This window comes from Strigops habroptila, chromosome 6 (genome assembly GCF_004027225.2).
Source record: "Strigops habroptila isolate Jane chromosome 6, bStrHab1.2.pri, whole genome shotgun sequence".
NCBI classification, from domain to species: Eukaryota; Metazoa; Chordata; class Aves; order Psittaciformes; family Psittacidae; genus Strigops; species Strigops habroptila.
The window spans coordinates 57,357,974-57,371,864 of NC_044282.2; the positions used below are offsets into that span (position 1 = coordinate 57,357,974).

Below are 13,891 nucleotides of genomic sequence, written 5' to 3' on the forward strand. Positions count from 1 at the left end.
ATAAAGTTTCAGTAGCAGCTTCGGTGGTTTTAACTAAGTGTGTCAGGGCCCTTGCTATATTTGCTGTCCTTCAGATAAAACCGAGTTTGTCTAGGCAAACTTAAATGCCAATAAATGCCTGTATGTGTTTTGAGGCTACTGAACTGAGCTCCGTGTACCTCTGTAGAGTGAACCAGGCGATTTTCTAGGTTCCTAGCGTGAGTTTTGGTGTTCATTTCTAGGCTTTTAAATGTAGGCGAATTCTAACCTCGGTGTCTAAGAAGACATGTATTTTAAGGAGCTCAGATGACTGACTTTTGCAGCAATAAAGACCATCTCCAGAATGTACTTAATCTCCTTATGATATAATTTTTTCTACCTCTTTTTAACATGTACTCTGAGATGCCCATTGCTGTCCATTGGATTGTAGAAAGAATTAGTGATTAGCTGATGCAGTGCTGTGTTTTGGCTTTAGTCTGAGAACAATGCTGGTAACAACCGATGTTTTAGTTGCTCAGTAGCACTTACCCCGATCAAGGACTTTTTAGTCTCATGCTCTGCCAGTGAGGAGGGACACAAGAAGCTGGGAGGAAGCAGAGACAGGATGCCTGACCCAAACTAGCCAAAGGGGTATTCCATACGACCGCACGTCGTGCCCAGTGTAGAAACTGGGGGGAGTTGCCTGGAAGGGACCGATCCCTGCTTGCGTCGGGCTAGGTATCCGTCAGCGGGTGGTGAGCAATTGTATTGTGCAATGCTCTTGTTTATTCCTTCCTCTCTCTATTTACTATAATTATTATCGCTGTTGTTCTATTATTATAATATTTCGATCATTAAAGTGTTCTTATCTCAACCCACATTTTTTTACTTTTTTTTTTTTTTCCCCAGTTCTCCTCCCCATCCCACTGGGGAGTAGGGGGAGTGAGCAAGTGGCTGTGTGGTGCTTAGTTGCTGACTGGGCTTAAACATCTGGACTTGCTCCAGCAGCTAAGTCCTTACGTTGGGGACCCCAGAGCTGGATGCAGTGGGGTCTCGCCAGAGTGGAGTAGAGGGACAGAATCCCTTCCCTCGACCTGCTGGCCATGCTCCTCTTGATTGCAGCCAGGGATATGGCGCATTGCTGGGTCATGTTGAGCTTCTCATCACCTCACACCCCCATGTCCTCCTTCTTAGGGCTGCGTTCAGTCTGTTCTCCACCCAGCCTGTATTTGTGCTTAGGATTGCCGCAAGAATTGCAGGACCTTGCACTTGGCCTTGTTAATCTTCATGAGGTTATGTGTACTATCTGGAGTTATAATCATGTTAATTCTGATATTTCTTGCTTTAAGAAGAATAAGTTAGAGTAATAACAGAAATTCAGTCATGAAGTAAAAAATAAACCTCGAAAATTATGAGTTCTGTTGCTCGTGTTCTTTGTCCTTATATGAATTTTGCTGCTTATGTTGCTATATGTATTTCTGCAAAGCAAGTAATCAGTATGATGGGATGTCTCCCACGGGTACAGGTGGTAAGGGACACAACTTGAATTACAGAACTAACAGCAGAAAGTATTGCTAACTACCACATTAATTCAACACCTAGATTTGGGAGCAGAGGAATTGAGGGAATGGATTAAATTGGTGATTTCTCTGTTTTGTAGTCTTCTATTCTTGTAGTGGTAGAGCTGGGCCTGATGCTTGGGGGGCTTTGCTTTCCAATGGAGATCGGAGCAGAGTGGTGCCAAGACTTTTTAGTGCCCTCCTGCCTCACACAATGTCTTTCCTCTCACTTCTCTGCAGGACAGAAGTCCCATTTCACTGGACACAAGTGCACAGAGCTACTCTGCCCTGTTCCTTTGTTGGAGCAGAGCATTGTCAGTTGGGGAGTAGGGAGGGAGCAGCACAGGACACTCATGTTCCAGGCCACAATATGAATGCTTCAGTTTTGATCTCGTTTGTTAGCACATAACTTTGGAACCATGGCACCAAAATTATTTCTGTCATCCCTGAAGATGAAATGTAAGGGTTGTAAACCAGCAGTGGGTTCATATAACATGACTTGGAATGCACCTGATTTTCACCTGGATAAATTCATAAGTGCGGTCAAGTTTACTCTGGGGCTTTATCACCCTGTCACAAGAGTGAAGTCTGGATCTTGGAGCTGAATGGGTCTTTTCTTTGCTCTTGGAGGAGGCAGAGGAAGGGAGTTTTCCTTCACAGTTCTGACTAATAAAATCCACATCAATTGTATTTATTTATTTTTAAATAATACTCAAACATTTCTCTCTTATTCCTTATTTTACCTGTGATATTTTATACCCTCCAGCAGGTGCTGCTGCTTCCTGCTGTTGTCTTTGTGCAGGGAAAAAAAGAAGTCAGTCATTTGATTTAATACTATGCAGCTGGACTTTGTTCTTTGTTTTGCATCACGAATATGTCTGTGTTCTCTTTTGTTCATTAAGTTATTTGCCAGAAGAGTGACTAAGGAGGGAATTTTTACAATCCCAGCACACTTAATTCTGCAAGAACACTTTGTAAGAAGGGTTGGAGATCAAGGGAGTTGCTTATCAACGCCATGCTCAGAGCAAGTTGAACATATGCAGTTAGACATACATTTTTATTTCTAAAAATGTGAAGAAATGCAAGTGTTTTCTTAAAAGTAAAAAATGCTCATTAAAATATAAAGTAATAACATTTTCTAGTTATCTCATTGGCTTTCCTAAGTTTCTTGAGCTTTAGTAATTTAAGCTCATGATTTTAAGTCAGTTTTATCATTACTCTAATAGCTGTTCTTGAATGCTTGAAGTTTGCAGTACAGATGACACAGCACGCATTTCAGAATCTCTTATTTAGGATGAATAATTCTGGCTGAATTACTTAAGAAAACGTAAAAAGGAGATGTGATTGGTTCTGTTTACTGATGGACTGCATGTACCAGGCAGGAATAGTTGAAATTAAACCGTGATATGGGTTAGATATCCTTGGAGCCCTTGAGGTGCCCTCATGAGCTAAGACATGTCCTTGATCTCTGATACTTACCTGCGTCTTTGTACTGTGTTGCTGGTTGTGACTATGCTTTTGGCACTTTTGCCGTTATCTAGGAGCACCTGCTACTCTACAATGTGAAGCAGCATGTGTTCCCCTGGTTGTTCTGTTTGGAGATGGCTGGAATTACAATCCTTCTCTTTAATCTCTCTTCTATGTTTCTTTTACAAATCCAGCCTTACTGTGACAGTTAACTCTCAGGAAGCTACAAGGATGGGTCAGGAGGAAAACACTTTTCTTTTACCTTCTCAACCCCAAAAGATTAAATATAATTGGATCCTAACAATTCTGGTAATAATCTATATAATCCAGATGTAGTAAACATCTAGATAAAAAGTCAATAAGGTCTGAAGTTCTCATAACTTTGATAAATTCAGATTTGGATCTGTAATGATTTTCAGCTCCACTGATTTCAGATGCTCTGGAATCTTTATCTGTCTTTAAGAAGGATGCTAAAGCTGGAAGTATTCCTCTACTTTAGATTCTGTGGAATTTTCTGTGTGTCTCCATTCTTTAGAGAAAAGGAACTGCATGGACAAGGAGGCTGAATAGATTGCTGAAGTCAAGCAGCATTAACCCAACTTTGACAGCTTGGGTCTATGTTGTATGACATGGGGATGTATAACCTGAATGTGATTACAAGTAATTAATAAATTAAGTATGCATAATAATAGTTAATGCTTATTCAGTGCTTTATCCCCCCTTCTAGATTCCAGGGCAGCTCACAAGACTTTTTAGAGTGTTGGCTGTAGTTTATAGATGAGAAGACAAAGTTGTTAAATGTGGAGTCATTCAAGTTCAAGTGAACCAGTGTCAAAACTGGAAAGAGTTCAAGTTTGATGCCTTTTTCTTATGGATATACCACTTTATAATTTTTTTGTATTTGTAGAGTTTTTTTATAAATTATTATAATTTGCTGATAATATTGTAAGTAACTGGTGAAACATTGCAGATGATTGCTTGTTTTGTTGAGGCAGTTTTGCCTTGCTTTTCCTTGAAGCTAGGCTTTTGTGGGTTGAAAATATGAGTAAATGGGTGAAGTCTGCATTTCTTCCTTTTCACACAAAATGTACATAAGATTGCCAGTAAAACTGTTTTTGACTTTCTGTGAAAGAATACATATTTCTTTACCATAGCTTTGTAGTACTGATAGGTGCTTCAGCTGTTTGTCACTGTACTTCGCCAGGCTATATCTGGATGAACAACAAATGATTCCAGCTCCTAAGATATAGTAACCTGCAGTCAGATCCACAAAGGGGTTAAAAGTGAGACAGCCCTATCTTTTACTTCAGTGGAAGCGTAGTTGTTGATTTATAGCTCTCAGTAAATGATTGCTGGAGATCTGCCATGTGTAGCAGAGCATTCAGAAAGCACACCACAGACTCTGCTTCCTCTTGAAGAGCATTTGTCAACATCACACTTTAACTGCAGTCTTTTAAGGTACTAGCAGGCAGGCAAAACTCACTAGCCAGCAGTCATGGAAGATCAGGTCTTTACCAATGTTTATCAAAACGTTAATAACACCAATATCTATGAGATTCAGGACTCTAAAGAAGACAAAAGGGATAATCTTTATGATCATGCCCATGAAGATCCAGCATCTCCTTCTTCCATCACTACTCTCCCAGAGAGCATGGATAGTAGTCAGGACAGCTCAGAAGATAGCTGTAGTAATTCTGTGGCCTCTCAGCATGGGGCTGATGGGGAGCATGGTTCTTCTTCATCTCACCATGGTGCTGAAGAAGACCACCCATACCAGGAGATGGATCTGATGAGCCCAACTCTGGAAGATAAACATGTAGAGGGCATGATGTTTAAGAGCAACGTGCATTTTCCTCTGGATTTCCAGTTGCGTCGGAGCCGGAGCACTTCTTCCAACTCTCCAACTTCCCTCAAGTTCCCTCTTAACAATAACTTTGGAGAAACTGACAACTTTCAGGAAGATTGTGAGATTTTCATGTTTGTAAAGGTAAGAGCTTGAGCCCTCCTAAGAACACACCAGTTTTAAACCCCAAATCAATGTGTGTGTCCTCCAAATCAGTAAAATACATCTACCCACTGCTTTGTTCCCAACTCTGCTGCCTGTGTCCTGCAGAGGTCAATCCATTCACTTACCTCTTACATCTTAAGGTACAGAAAGAAGATTTGTGTTGTGAGGAGATGCCTGAGATTTCTTTACTTCAAGTGGAAGTCTGAATGTGGTGAAAATATTCTGATTGTTGCTGCAATTCATTTATTCTGTGAAATCTCCCTGCTGTTACAGCTAGGCTACTACTGCTTGGTTTAGTTAAGCTAGTTCAGATGTCCCTGTATTTCACTATTTATATAGTAGCTATAGCTCAAAAGTTATTCATGCTATGAAGAAAATTAAATATATGGTTTAAAAAATGGCAATAAAATTTCCACAAATGCTCATCCCTGAAAGTGGTCTTTCTTTTATTTCTTTCACTATTCAGATATACGTGTTTCTGTGACAATTTTAACGTGGTTTTTTTTACTAATTTCAAGTTAGGTAGAAATTACTGAGGGGACTTTCACACTTTCTCTAAAAAGTATTTTGTAAATATTTGTATTTGTAAAGTATAACTTAAATTTCTAAACCATGAACACCTGTGTCCTTAAATAAACACTATACTTCCCTTCATAAAAGCTCTTGTATTCAACCATTCCCAGTATTTATTAGGCCGTAATACAAACGTGACAGTTCCTCCTTTTTAACTACATGAGAGAAAGTTCTTGTTTCCGTTGAACAGCACCATCCATTGTGAATGTAATGCTGTTATTTCTACAGAAGTCTTGTGAAGTTCATAACTTCTTAACATAAATGAGATTGTCAGAATCTGTTCCTCAGTTCCACTGACAGGTGCTTTGAAAGCAGGCTGAGAGATTTCATTGCCACACATAGAGAGAAGTGTTTTCAGCAATGCCTGTACTTGTTTAATTTAGTTTTTTAAACAAAAGCACACTATAACATTTGCATTGGTATGAAATGCTGATTATTTCATGTGAGTTACGGGAGATCAAATGGTGTGGTGGACTCTCCTAATACTTCATGTGATTTCTCTTGTAAACCTTGGATTTCCTGGAAAACAGAGTTAAAAAGTTATCCAACATTTACGTGTAGGAGAATGCTTCCATAAAGTGTCAACCAAATCTTGGGATTCTCTTGAATGCTTAAAGAAAGTTATGATTTAAATGTTTTTCCTTTGTGTCATGTATTCCTGTAGATGACAGGGTGCCTCTTTCCTGAAGTGTTCAAGGCCAGGTGGAATGGGCAACCTGCCCATGGCAGAGGGGTTGGAACTGGATGATCTATAAAGTCCCTTCCAACCCAAACCATTCTATGATTCTATGAAAAGTTGATGTTATTCCCCCTTCACATCTCCCTTCTCTATGTGACAGTCCTTCATGACAGCTTTTGTAATTTTTGCATAAAGGTAGATAAATGATTGATAAATTAAAAAAAACCCAAACAAAACAAACAAACACACCAGAACCAACAATCAACCAACTAACCAGAAATGGCTGTCAGGTTACTCAGTCTTATTCTGCATAAGACAAGCTGTACAACTTCAGCCATTTTTCTTGAATTTCAATATAACTGCAGCTAATCTGGTAGAAAGATGAGCATCTTTCAGGAGAGGGACTATCTACTAATTGCTGGGTCATGAACTGTTCTGGGTCCATGCTCACTGTCAGAAGGGGTTTTTGCTACTGGTTTCTGTAGAAGTGGGCTATGAGAGCCATATGTGAGAGCAGTTGGCCATTTTATCTTTATAACCTTTACACTGTATGACTCTTTGAAGCAGCAGCTGTCCTATTTCTGTGACTGAATCATGGTTGTTGCTAAAATTATGTTAATTATTTGGACAAAGTAAGATCTATAGCGTTGGTCCTAGTTCATATCTCTGCTCATAGTCCTACATATGTGTTTGAAAAGTCATAATGATTGAGTGTATTTTGTTTGTTAGCAACTACATATTGTTAGCAACAGGAGTGTTGCATTTTGGCTTTGATATAATCTTTCTCTATTCCTTATTCTTCCACATTCCTCTTGCTTCAAAATAATGATGTCGTCTCTTTTTCTGCATAAGAAAAGAAAATGAATGTGGATGTTCCTATTCAAGCAGAGATGATGGGTTAATTTAAATTTCTGAAAGGTGAGAAGAGGGGTATTTTGAAAAGAACTGTACTGGGGAAGCATTGAGGAAGTCTTTTTCCTTGTTTTTGTTGTGCAGAATAGCTGAGTATCTCATAAAGGTGCTTATCAGCAGCTCTAGAGAGAAGCGCAAACTTTGAACTCTACTCCCTTGCCAAAACATAAGTGCCTAGCACCTTCAAGATGTCCTTGAGCCCCAGGACATCCCTACCTGGCTGGAAGATGAGACATGAGGCTTTCAGGTAATCCTCCCAGCAGGAGCTGGAGGCCAGATGAGCAGGGCACTGGATACTGCTGCGTGGGTGGCTGACCTGAACTGCTGTGACAGCGTTTTATTCCTTGAGAAATTGATGACATTTCAGTTTGGATTTTTGCTTTTCTTTCTATCTGGTATCAAGGTAATAAAGCACAAACTCCATGGAGTGCAAATCCAACTCTGCTATCTGTAATTATTTAGATAGCAAAAGTCAGCCTTTAAAACAGAAGGTCATAGAGTAATATATAACAACAGTTGTGAAATACGTGAATACCTGTAATATTGCTTCTTGCATGTAGGAACCAAATCTCTCAGTTGTGTCAATGCCTGTTATTCATAGATTGTTCCCTTCTCCAATGGTCTCTAGTCCACCTGAAGCCAGTGTGGCTCTGAAATTGGGTTCAGTTTCTGGATTTGCTCTTTTCTGCAGACATTAACAGTGGCAGCAGGAACTTTTGCTGTGGGACAATAGTGGTAGCGACAATTGTCACTATTTATTCCTTCCTTTGTTCGTAGCACTAATTAATATCTGTGAGTGGCTGGAAACATGTCAGACAGAGGTCGCTGCTGACTGAAAACCAGAGGAAGTGGGAGGTAACATGGCATCTAATTTACAGTCTAGCTGGCTTAGTTGCAGTGCACTGCCTAGGATAGAATTTCAACTTCATCAAGATATTGTGTTGTTGCAATAGGGCCATAATTTCAGTCAGAATGGATAATCTTTTCTGTAGCCCATTCTGTGTTATTAGACACCAATAAAATGTTTAAATATCATTGATTCATCTTTCACTGGTGATCAGTACTTGATAACTATGTCATTGTCAGTGGACTATTTCAGGGTGTGCTATAAGATAAAAAATTTTGGTTTTCACCAAGGAATTTCCTTGCCTTTAATAGCAAAATGTAGCACGTACCAACATGGAGATGCTTGTGTGAATCCAGCATGTCCAGGCTTATAACAGCCACCTCAATGCCCTTTTCAATAATGTTGTAATTTCTTCAAGTAAAAGCCTTTGCAATGTAAATGGAAATATGACTGACATACAGGCTATGTTACTGAGTGCAGAGGGCAGCTTGACCTGATTGTACCTGTTGCTCAGAGGTCCAGCCTTTTCACTTGTACCCTGCATTTCCCTGTTTAGCTGTGTGTGTGTTCTGATGAGTAAGTTTCTTTGAAAATGTTATTCTTCTGTTTTCCTGAAGCTTGAGTTGTTATTTAAACAATAGTCCCTCTATTTTCAGAAGAAAATTACTGCCCTCCTGGTTTATTGATGACCTGTAGAGTATACCCTCCCTGTACACATTTGTGCCATTGGAGCACCATTCCCTGAAGGAAGGTAATTCTTCACCCCAAGCAATAAACACCTTGTGTTGTGCAAACACTACCAATTTAATGCAGTCATTTAGCATTGTGAACATGCATGTTGAATCACTGCGCTGGGGTAACAGAGTTATGGATGCTGGAAGGTACCTCTGGAGGTCATCTGGTCCAAACTCTTACTCAGAGCAGGATCACCTAGAGCAGGTTGCCCAGGGCCATGTCTAGTCAGGTTGTAAGTATTTCCAAAGGTGAAGAATCCACAGCTGCTCTGTGCAGCCATTCCTGTGTCCTGCCCTCGTGGTGAAAATGGCTGATGCCAGGTGGCAGGTGTAACTCTCTATATTTACATAAAATCATAGCAATTTGCCTTTTTATGCCATTTTAGCTTTTAAAAACTTTTTTTATAATAAATCCAGTGGAAGTAAGCAAATATTACTTTGGTCTTATGAGTAAGCTTAGAAAAAGGTTAAATGATTCATTATATACTTTTTAAATAGTGTTAACCAAGCGACTTAAGCAAGGAACAATCCAACAACTATTTTCAGAGTTCTCCAGTCATGGCAGATTTACAGACTAAGATACAACATGCTAAAGTTAATACATGCACAGAAGAAATCACTAGTGGGGAGCCAGTATCCTAATGTGATAGGATGTTGGCTTTTTTGATAATTTAAATGAAATTAACAGATGTTTTTTGCTGAAAATAGTCTTACTTAAGACTATTTACAAGTGCAATTAACTATAGAAATAAAAGCCTGGAATATCAAGTGATGCATTCTCCTGCTCTCAGTCTTATCTTTAGATAAGACTATCCCTAGCAGACGCTTCTTTGAAAACGTTCAGTGATGCAGATTCAGCACTTATCCCAATTAGTCTCTGTCAATGCTTAATTATTCTCCTGAGACAGAAATTTTCCTTTGTTAAAATTCTGTTGCTCAGAACTATGCTATTTTTCTATTTTAATAGATAGTTCCTTTATGTATTAGAAGACATATCAAATTTCTTTCAGTCTTTGCCTTCCTAGACTAAACAAATTCAATTCTTTCAGCCTGTCTTCAAGCTTGAGTCATCATTTCTAAACTTGAGTGGTTTGGTGTGTTGTGGGTTTGTTTGGTTTAGGATGGGTTTTGTTGGTTTTTGGTTTGGGTTTTTTTTTTTTGTCCTTTTCCAGTCTCTCTCCAGTTAACTTACATATTTCTTAAGCTCCAGTTTTCAGGTACAGGTAGTGTATTTAGCAGTGCCGATAAAAAGTACTACAGCAAACGCCTCTTTAATTCATTATCTGTCCAACTCTCTAGTTGGAACACTTTATCTGCTGTATTTTAGCATATTTGTGTATCCTTTAACCTTTTGTATAGGATTGCGAAGTTCATGTTCTAGCCCTGATGTTTTCCCAGTAAATGCTTTTGTAATGGTCTCAACCCTTTATCACTTGCCTGTTTGCCAGCAGGTGTAATGCAGTACTCTTGCACAGTTTGTCTGCCATTTGACTTCAAGAGCGCTTGGTTTCTACTAGTGGTGTGACCAGGCTCTGATCACCCATCACTGAAAACAATATGGGTTTGGAGTCAGAGAATTGCTTTGATATAAATCCTGTGCAGAGGGTAATATCACCAATGCTTTTGCTTTACCAACTCAGAGACTAGAGATATACCTGCAGCATCTTCACATCATACTACGCAGATACAACATGGCTTTATGTCTACCCCCTATACTTTTTCATGGGTTGTAGACTGGTAATCTTATATCTAACATATGAACCTAGTAGCAATGTAACCCTTATTGCTGAGGAGGAAAACTGTAGTGTCTTCATAGCTTGATTTATGCTTATCTAAATTACTCCGTGTGCGTGTGTGAAAGATTAGCAAATGGCCGTTCTGTTACAGATAACATCCAGTTCTCCGACTATCAGTCATGAACAGAATGCGTGCTTTAGCAGCAGGGCATAACAGTTTGCTTAATCTTTTAGATACAAAGGGTAAAAGGCCTTGCTTCTGACCTCTGCTGAGTCTGTGCCTTGTTCATGCACCTTTTCTGCCTCTGGAAAGGTCCGTGAATCAATTTTCAGCTAACACTCCCATGCCACCTTCAGCTTTTGGCTCCAGCAGCGACTGTGGCTGGGTATAGCACAGTAGCGTAGCAACGGCTTCAAAATATGGTCCTGTATTGTCTAGGAAATTGTTACTGCACAGTGATTGCAGCAATAGCAAGTACAATGTAAATATGTAGGTCACACTGAGAGAAAATGAAAACGGGATTTATTTATTCATTTCCTTATATTTTCCTTTTTGTGACTCTCTCTTTGATGTTCTGAAAATAAGACTGTTATCCCAGCTTGGGTTGTTCTTTTCTTTTGAAACATCTCAGCTCCTACATTTTAGAAGAGAAAAATGTTTGGATTTGTGGATTATTTACTTCTTTGCTGTCCCTCAAAAATTATCTATGTAACAGTACTGTCACTGTTAAATGGTTTCTGTCCAATACAGAGGGATTTGTATTATTTTTGTTTATTGCAGAAGTACCTGAAGAGCAGTTCTACTGAGACAGATGTTTTGCAAACACAAAATGATAGATAGTCACTGCAGAGCAACTCCGACTGATACATGTAAATATTTGGAATCTGCAAGAGGAAAGCTGCTTTTCTGCTCTGCTCTGGATGGTGCTTTGAGTAATCTAGTCTAGTGGAAGGTATCCTCCCCATGACAGGAGGTTTGGAACTCGATGTTCTGCTAGGTACCTTCCAACCCAAACCTTTCTGTGATTCTATGAAGGGCTGGACTTGGCTCACCAAGCTTAAGGTGTGTCTGTAAGCTAAGTTGCTAAGTACATCTCTGCAGGAAGTCTAGGCTCCTTTCGCATCAATAAGCTATCTGAAATAAATAGTGCAATGTTCATTTGTGTGGCTGTAGGCATGAGCTGCAGAGTGAGGTTGGTTATTTGGTAGGTTCCATTTGTGCTATCGAGTAAGGGCCTAATTCAGTTTTCTAATCAGAGGCACCCAGTGCTGGTGTAGATATCTTAAGGCTTCCCTCCTGGCCTCCAGCTGCCTCTGCAGAAGGCCATGGGTCTCATATTGATGCTTTCTCATATATGTTTACAGATTTCCTCAGCTATTCTAGGGTCTCTGAAATGCTTCTGGGTTTAGGCAACTGAATTAAGCCATAAACTTTCACTGAATACAATGGCATCATCACCTGAAGTTAAATAAACTGAATGCCACCAGCGACAGCTTAAATACAAAGTATGGGTTACTAGACTAGACTAGAAGTTAATTCTGGTAACGAATATGTGGAAACAAAGTTCGGACTGATTTTTTTTTTTTTCCAGATTATTTAATTTTCCTTTTTCTTCCACACTCAGCAACAACTAGAGTGCAATAGTGAAGACACATTTCAATGTTGTACACTTGGGCTGTTTGCCAATTTGATCAGACAAAATAATCTAATACATTTCAGCATCTTTCCAAGACTGAGAACTAGCACTCTTTCTTTAACTTCAGTCAACATTTATCCTTTTCTTAAGCACCCCCCTTATATGTTTCCTTCAACTGTATTTGGTTTATAGTTATTTTTCATTTTAGACACCACAGTAGAAGAGAAAAGCCAACTAAATATACTAGATTTGAATTCCCAGCTACCAGTTCCAACACAGCTTAAGATTTTAAATGTAAAAAGAAAAAAGAAAATTTGCTTTGTTTCTTTGGGTCAAAAGACCCTGTGTTAGAGAGAAGTTTTCTACTCTCCTGCAACTGTATTTACTGGTCCATTTAGAAATATTTTTCATCTTTATGTCCTCTCATACACTGTGACTGTGGCTGAAAAGGAACCCTCAATATTTTTTCTGTGTCAGTGGCAATTTTTAAAATATTTACAACTGTCCAATGGCAAATGTTATGAACCTTTATGAAACTACCTTCTGTGGGAAAAAAAACAATAGGAGGTGTCATGTCACTCTCAAATGAGTCATTGATTTGTTGTCTAAGGGTGTGATTTTTATATTTTGATCTCTGGGTAATCCTTTTCATGTCAATTAATTATACAGTTGTGATTGACTTTATAATGTTGGTATATTTCTGATAATGTTGTAAGACGTCAGTGACCTTCATGAAGTTATAATGATACAATCAGGAGTAGATGAGAAGTAAACTGGTTAGTGCACAGGTCAAGTGCACTAACCAGTCAAGAAGTGTTTGAGACCAGGATTTCAATTCACAAGTTCATTGATTTTCTGTTGCAGCCTCCATGTAGTAACCTCAAAGCAATCTACGAGTGTTAATGAAGTAAAAATCAAGAACACATCTTCTGTGAGAAAAACAGTATTTTCCCACTTATAGGTTTATAAAAATGAGGCATGGAAAGGTAAAAGTCTTTGTGCACTTACCAAAATCACTTTTTGGGGGTTCCTGGTAATCTGAAAAAAATTTCATGGGATTGGAGATGACCCTTAGGGACATGAAATAGAATCCTTTTCTGTCACAGACAGCCTCGTGGTGTAATACATAATTCATAAACTGATCAAGGTTGATCTAAAAAATAAATGGCCATTATTATTAATTTTGGAAATGTGTTTCAGAACATCACTGCTCTGATGGTTCAACACCTTAATTTCCAAATGATATTTATTCATGTGCAGCTAATACCTCCTTGTTCTTGTGCCAGCATGGTCCATTAGCATTCACTCTTTCATTCAGTGCTTTTTAAAGTCATTTTAGACTTAGACATCCTCAGATGTTTTGGGGCTAAACCAGCCGTTCCTTTTTGTCTCCATTTCTGCCAGTCATCATAGTAATCCCCTTCCACATATGTCTTCTTTTCACAAAGGTGCCTTTTTTTTTTTCACAGCTGCATCCTGTCTCAGATTGCTTCTACTTTTATAGCTAGACTAAACAAGTGGCATAAAAGATTCTTTTAATAATCTCCTGGTTTAAGATATCTATGGTTGTTTAAATAAACACATCATTCTATTTGAGGTGAACTGTGTTGTTATAAACACATTAAAGTCAGACAGAGAAAGCTTCATCAATTTCTTGATGCTTTTCACAGTTTTTCACTTATTCTGACACCTGTTTTCCTTTCAGCAACAAAGTTTTCCTAACACCAGAGAAAGCAGAGCAGGGCATGATTCCCACTGTCCCATTGGTGTTAAGAGTGCTC

General features: G+C 38.9%; 1 protein-coding gene across 1 annotated transcript in view; it reads left to right on the forward strand.

Annotated features, from left to right (window-relative positions):
- Window positions 1-3,946: 3,946 nt before the first annotated feature.
- The window catches only part of CLIC5 (chloride intracellular channel 5), a 73,131-nt gene continuing 63,186 nt past the window's right edge, over window positions 3,947-13,891 (forward strand). The window contains exon 1 of the mRNA XM_030490822.1: window positions 3,947-4,971. Coding sequence (XP_030346682.1) covers window positions 4,480-4,971 — 492 coding nt within the window. The 5' untranslated portion in view covers window positions 3,947-4,479. The remainder of the gene's footprint in view (window positions 4,972-13,891) is intronic.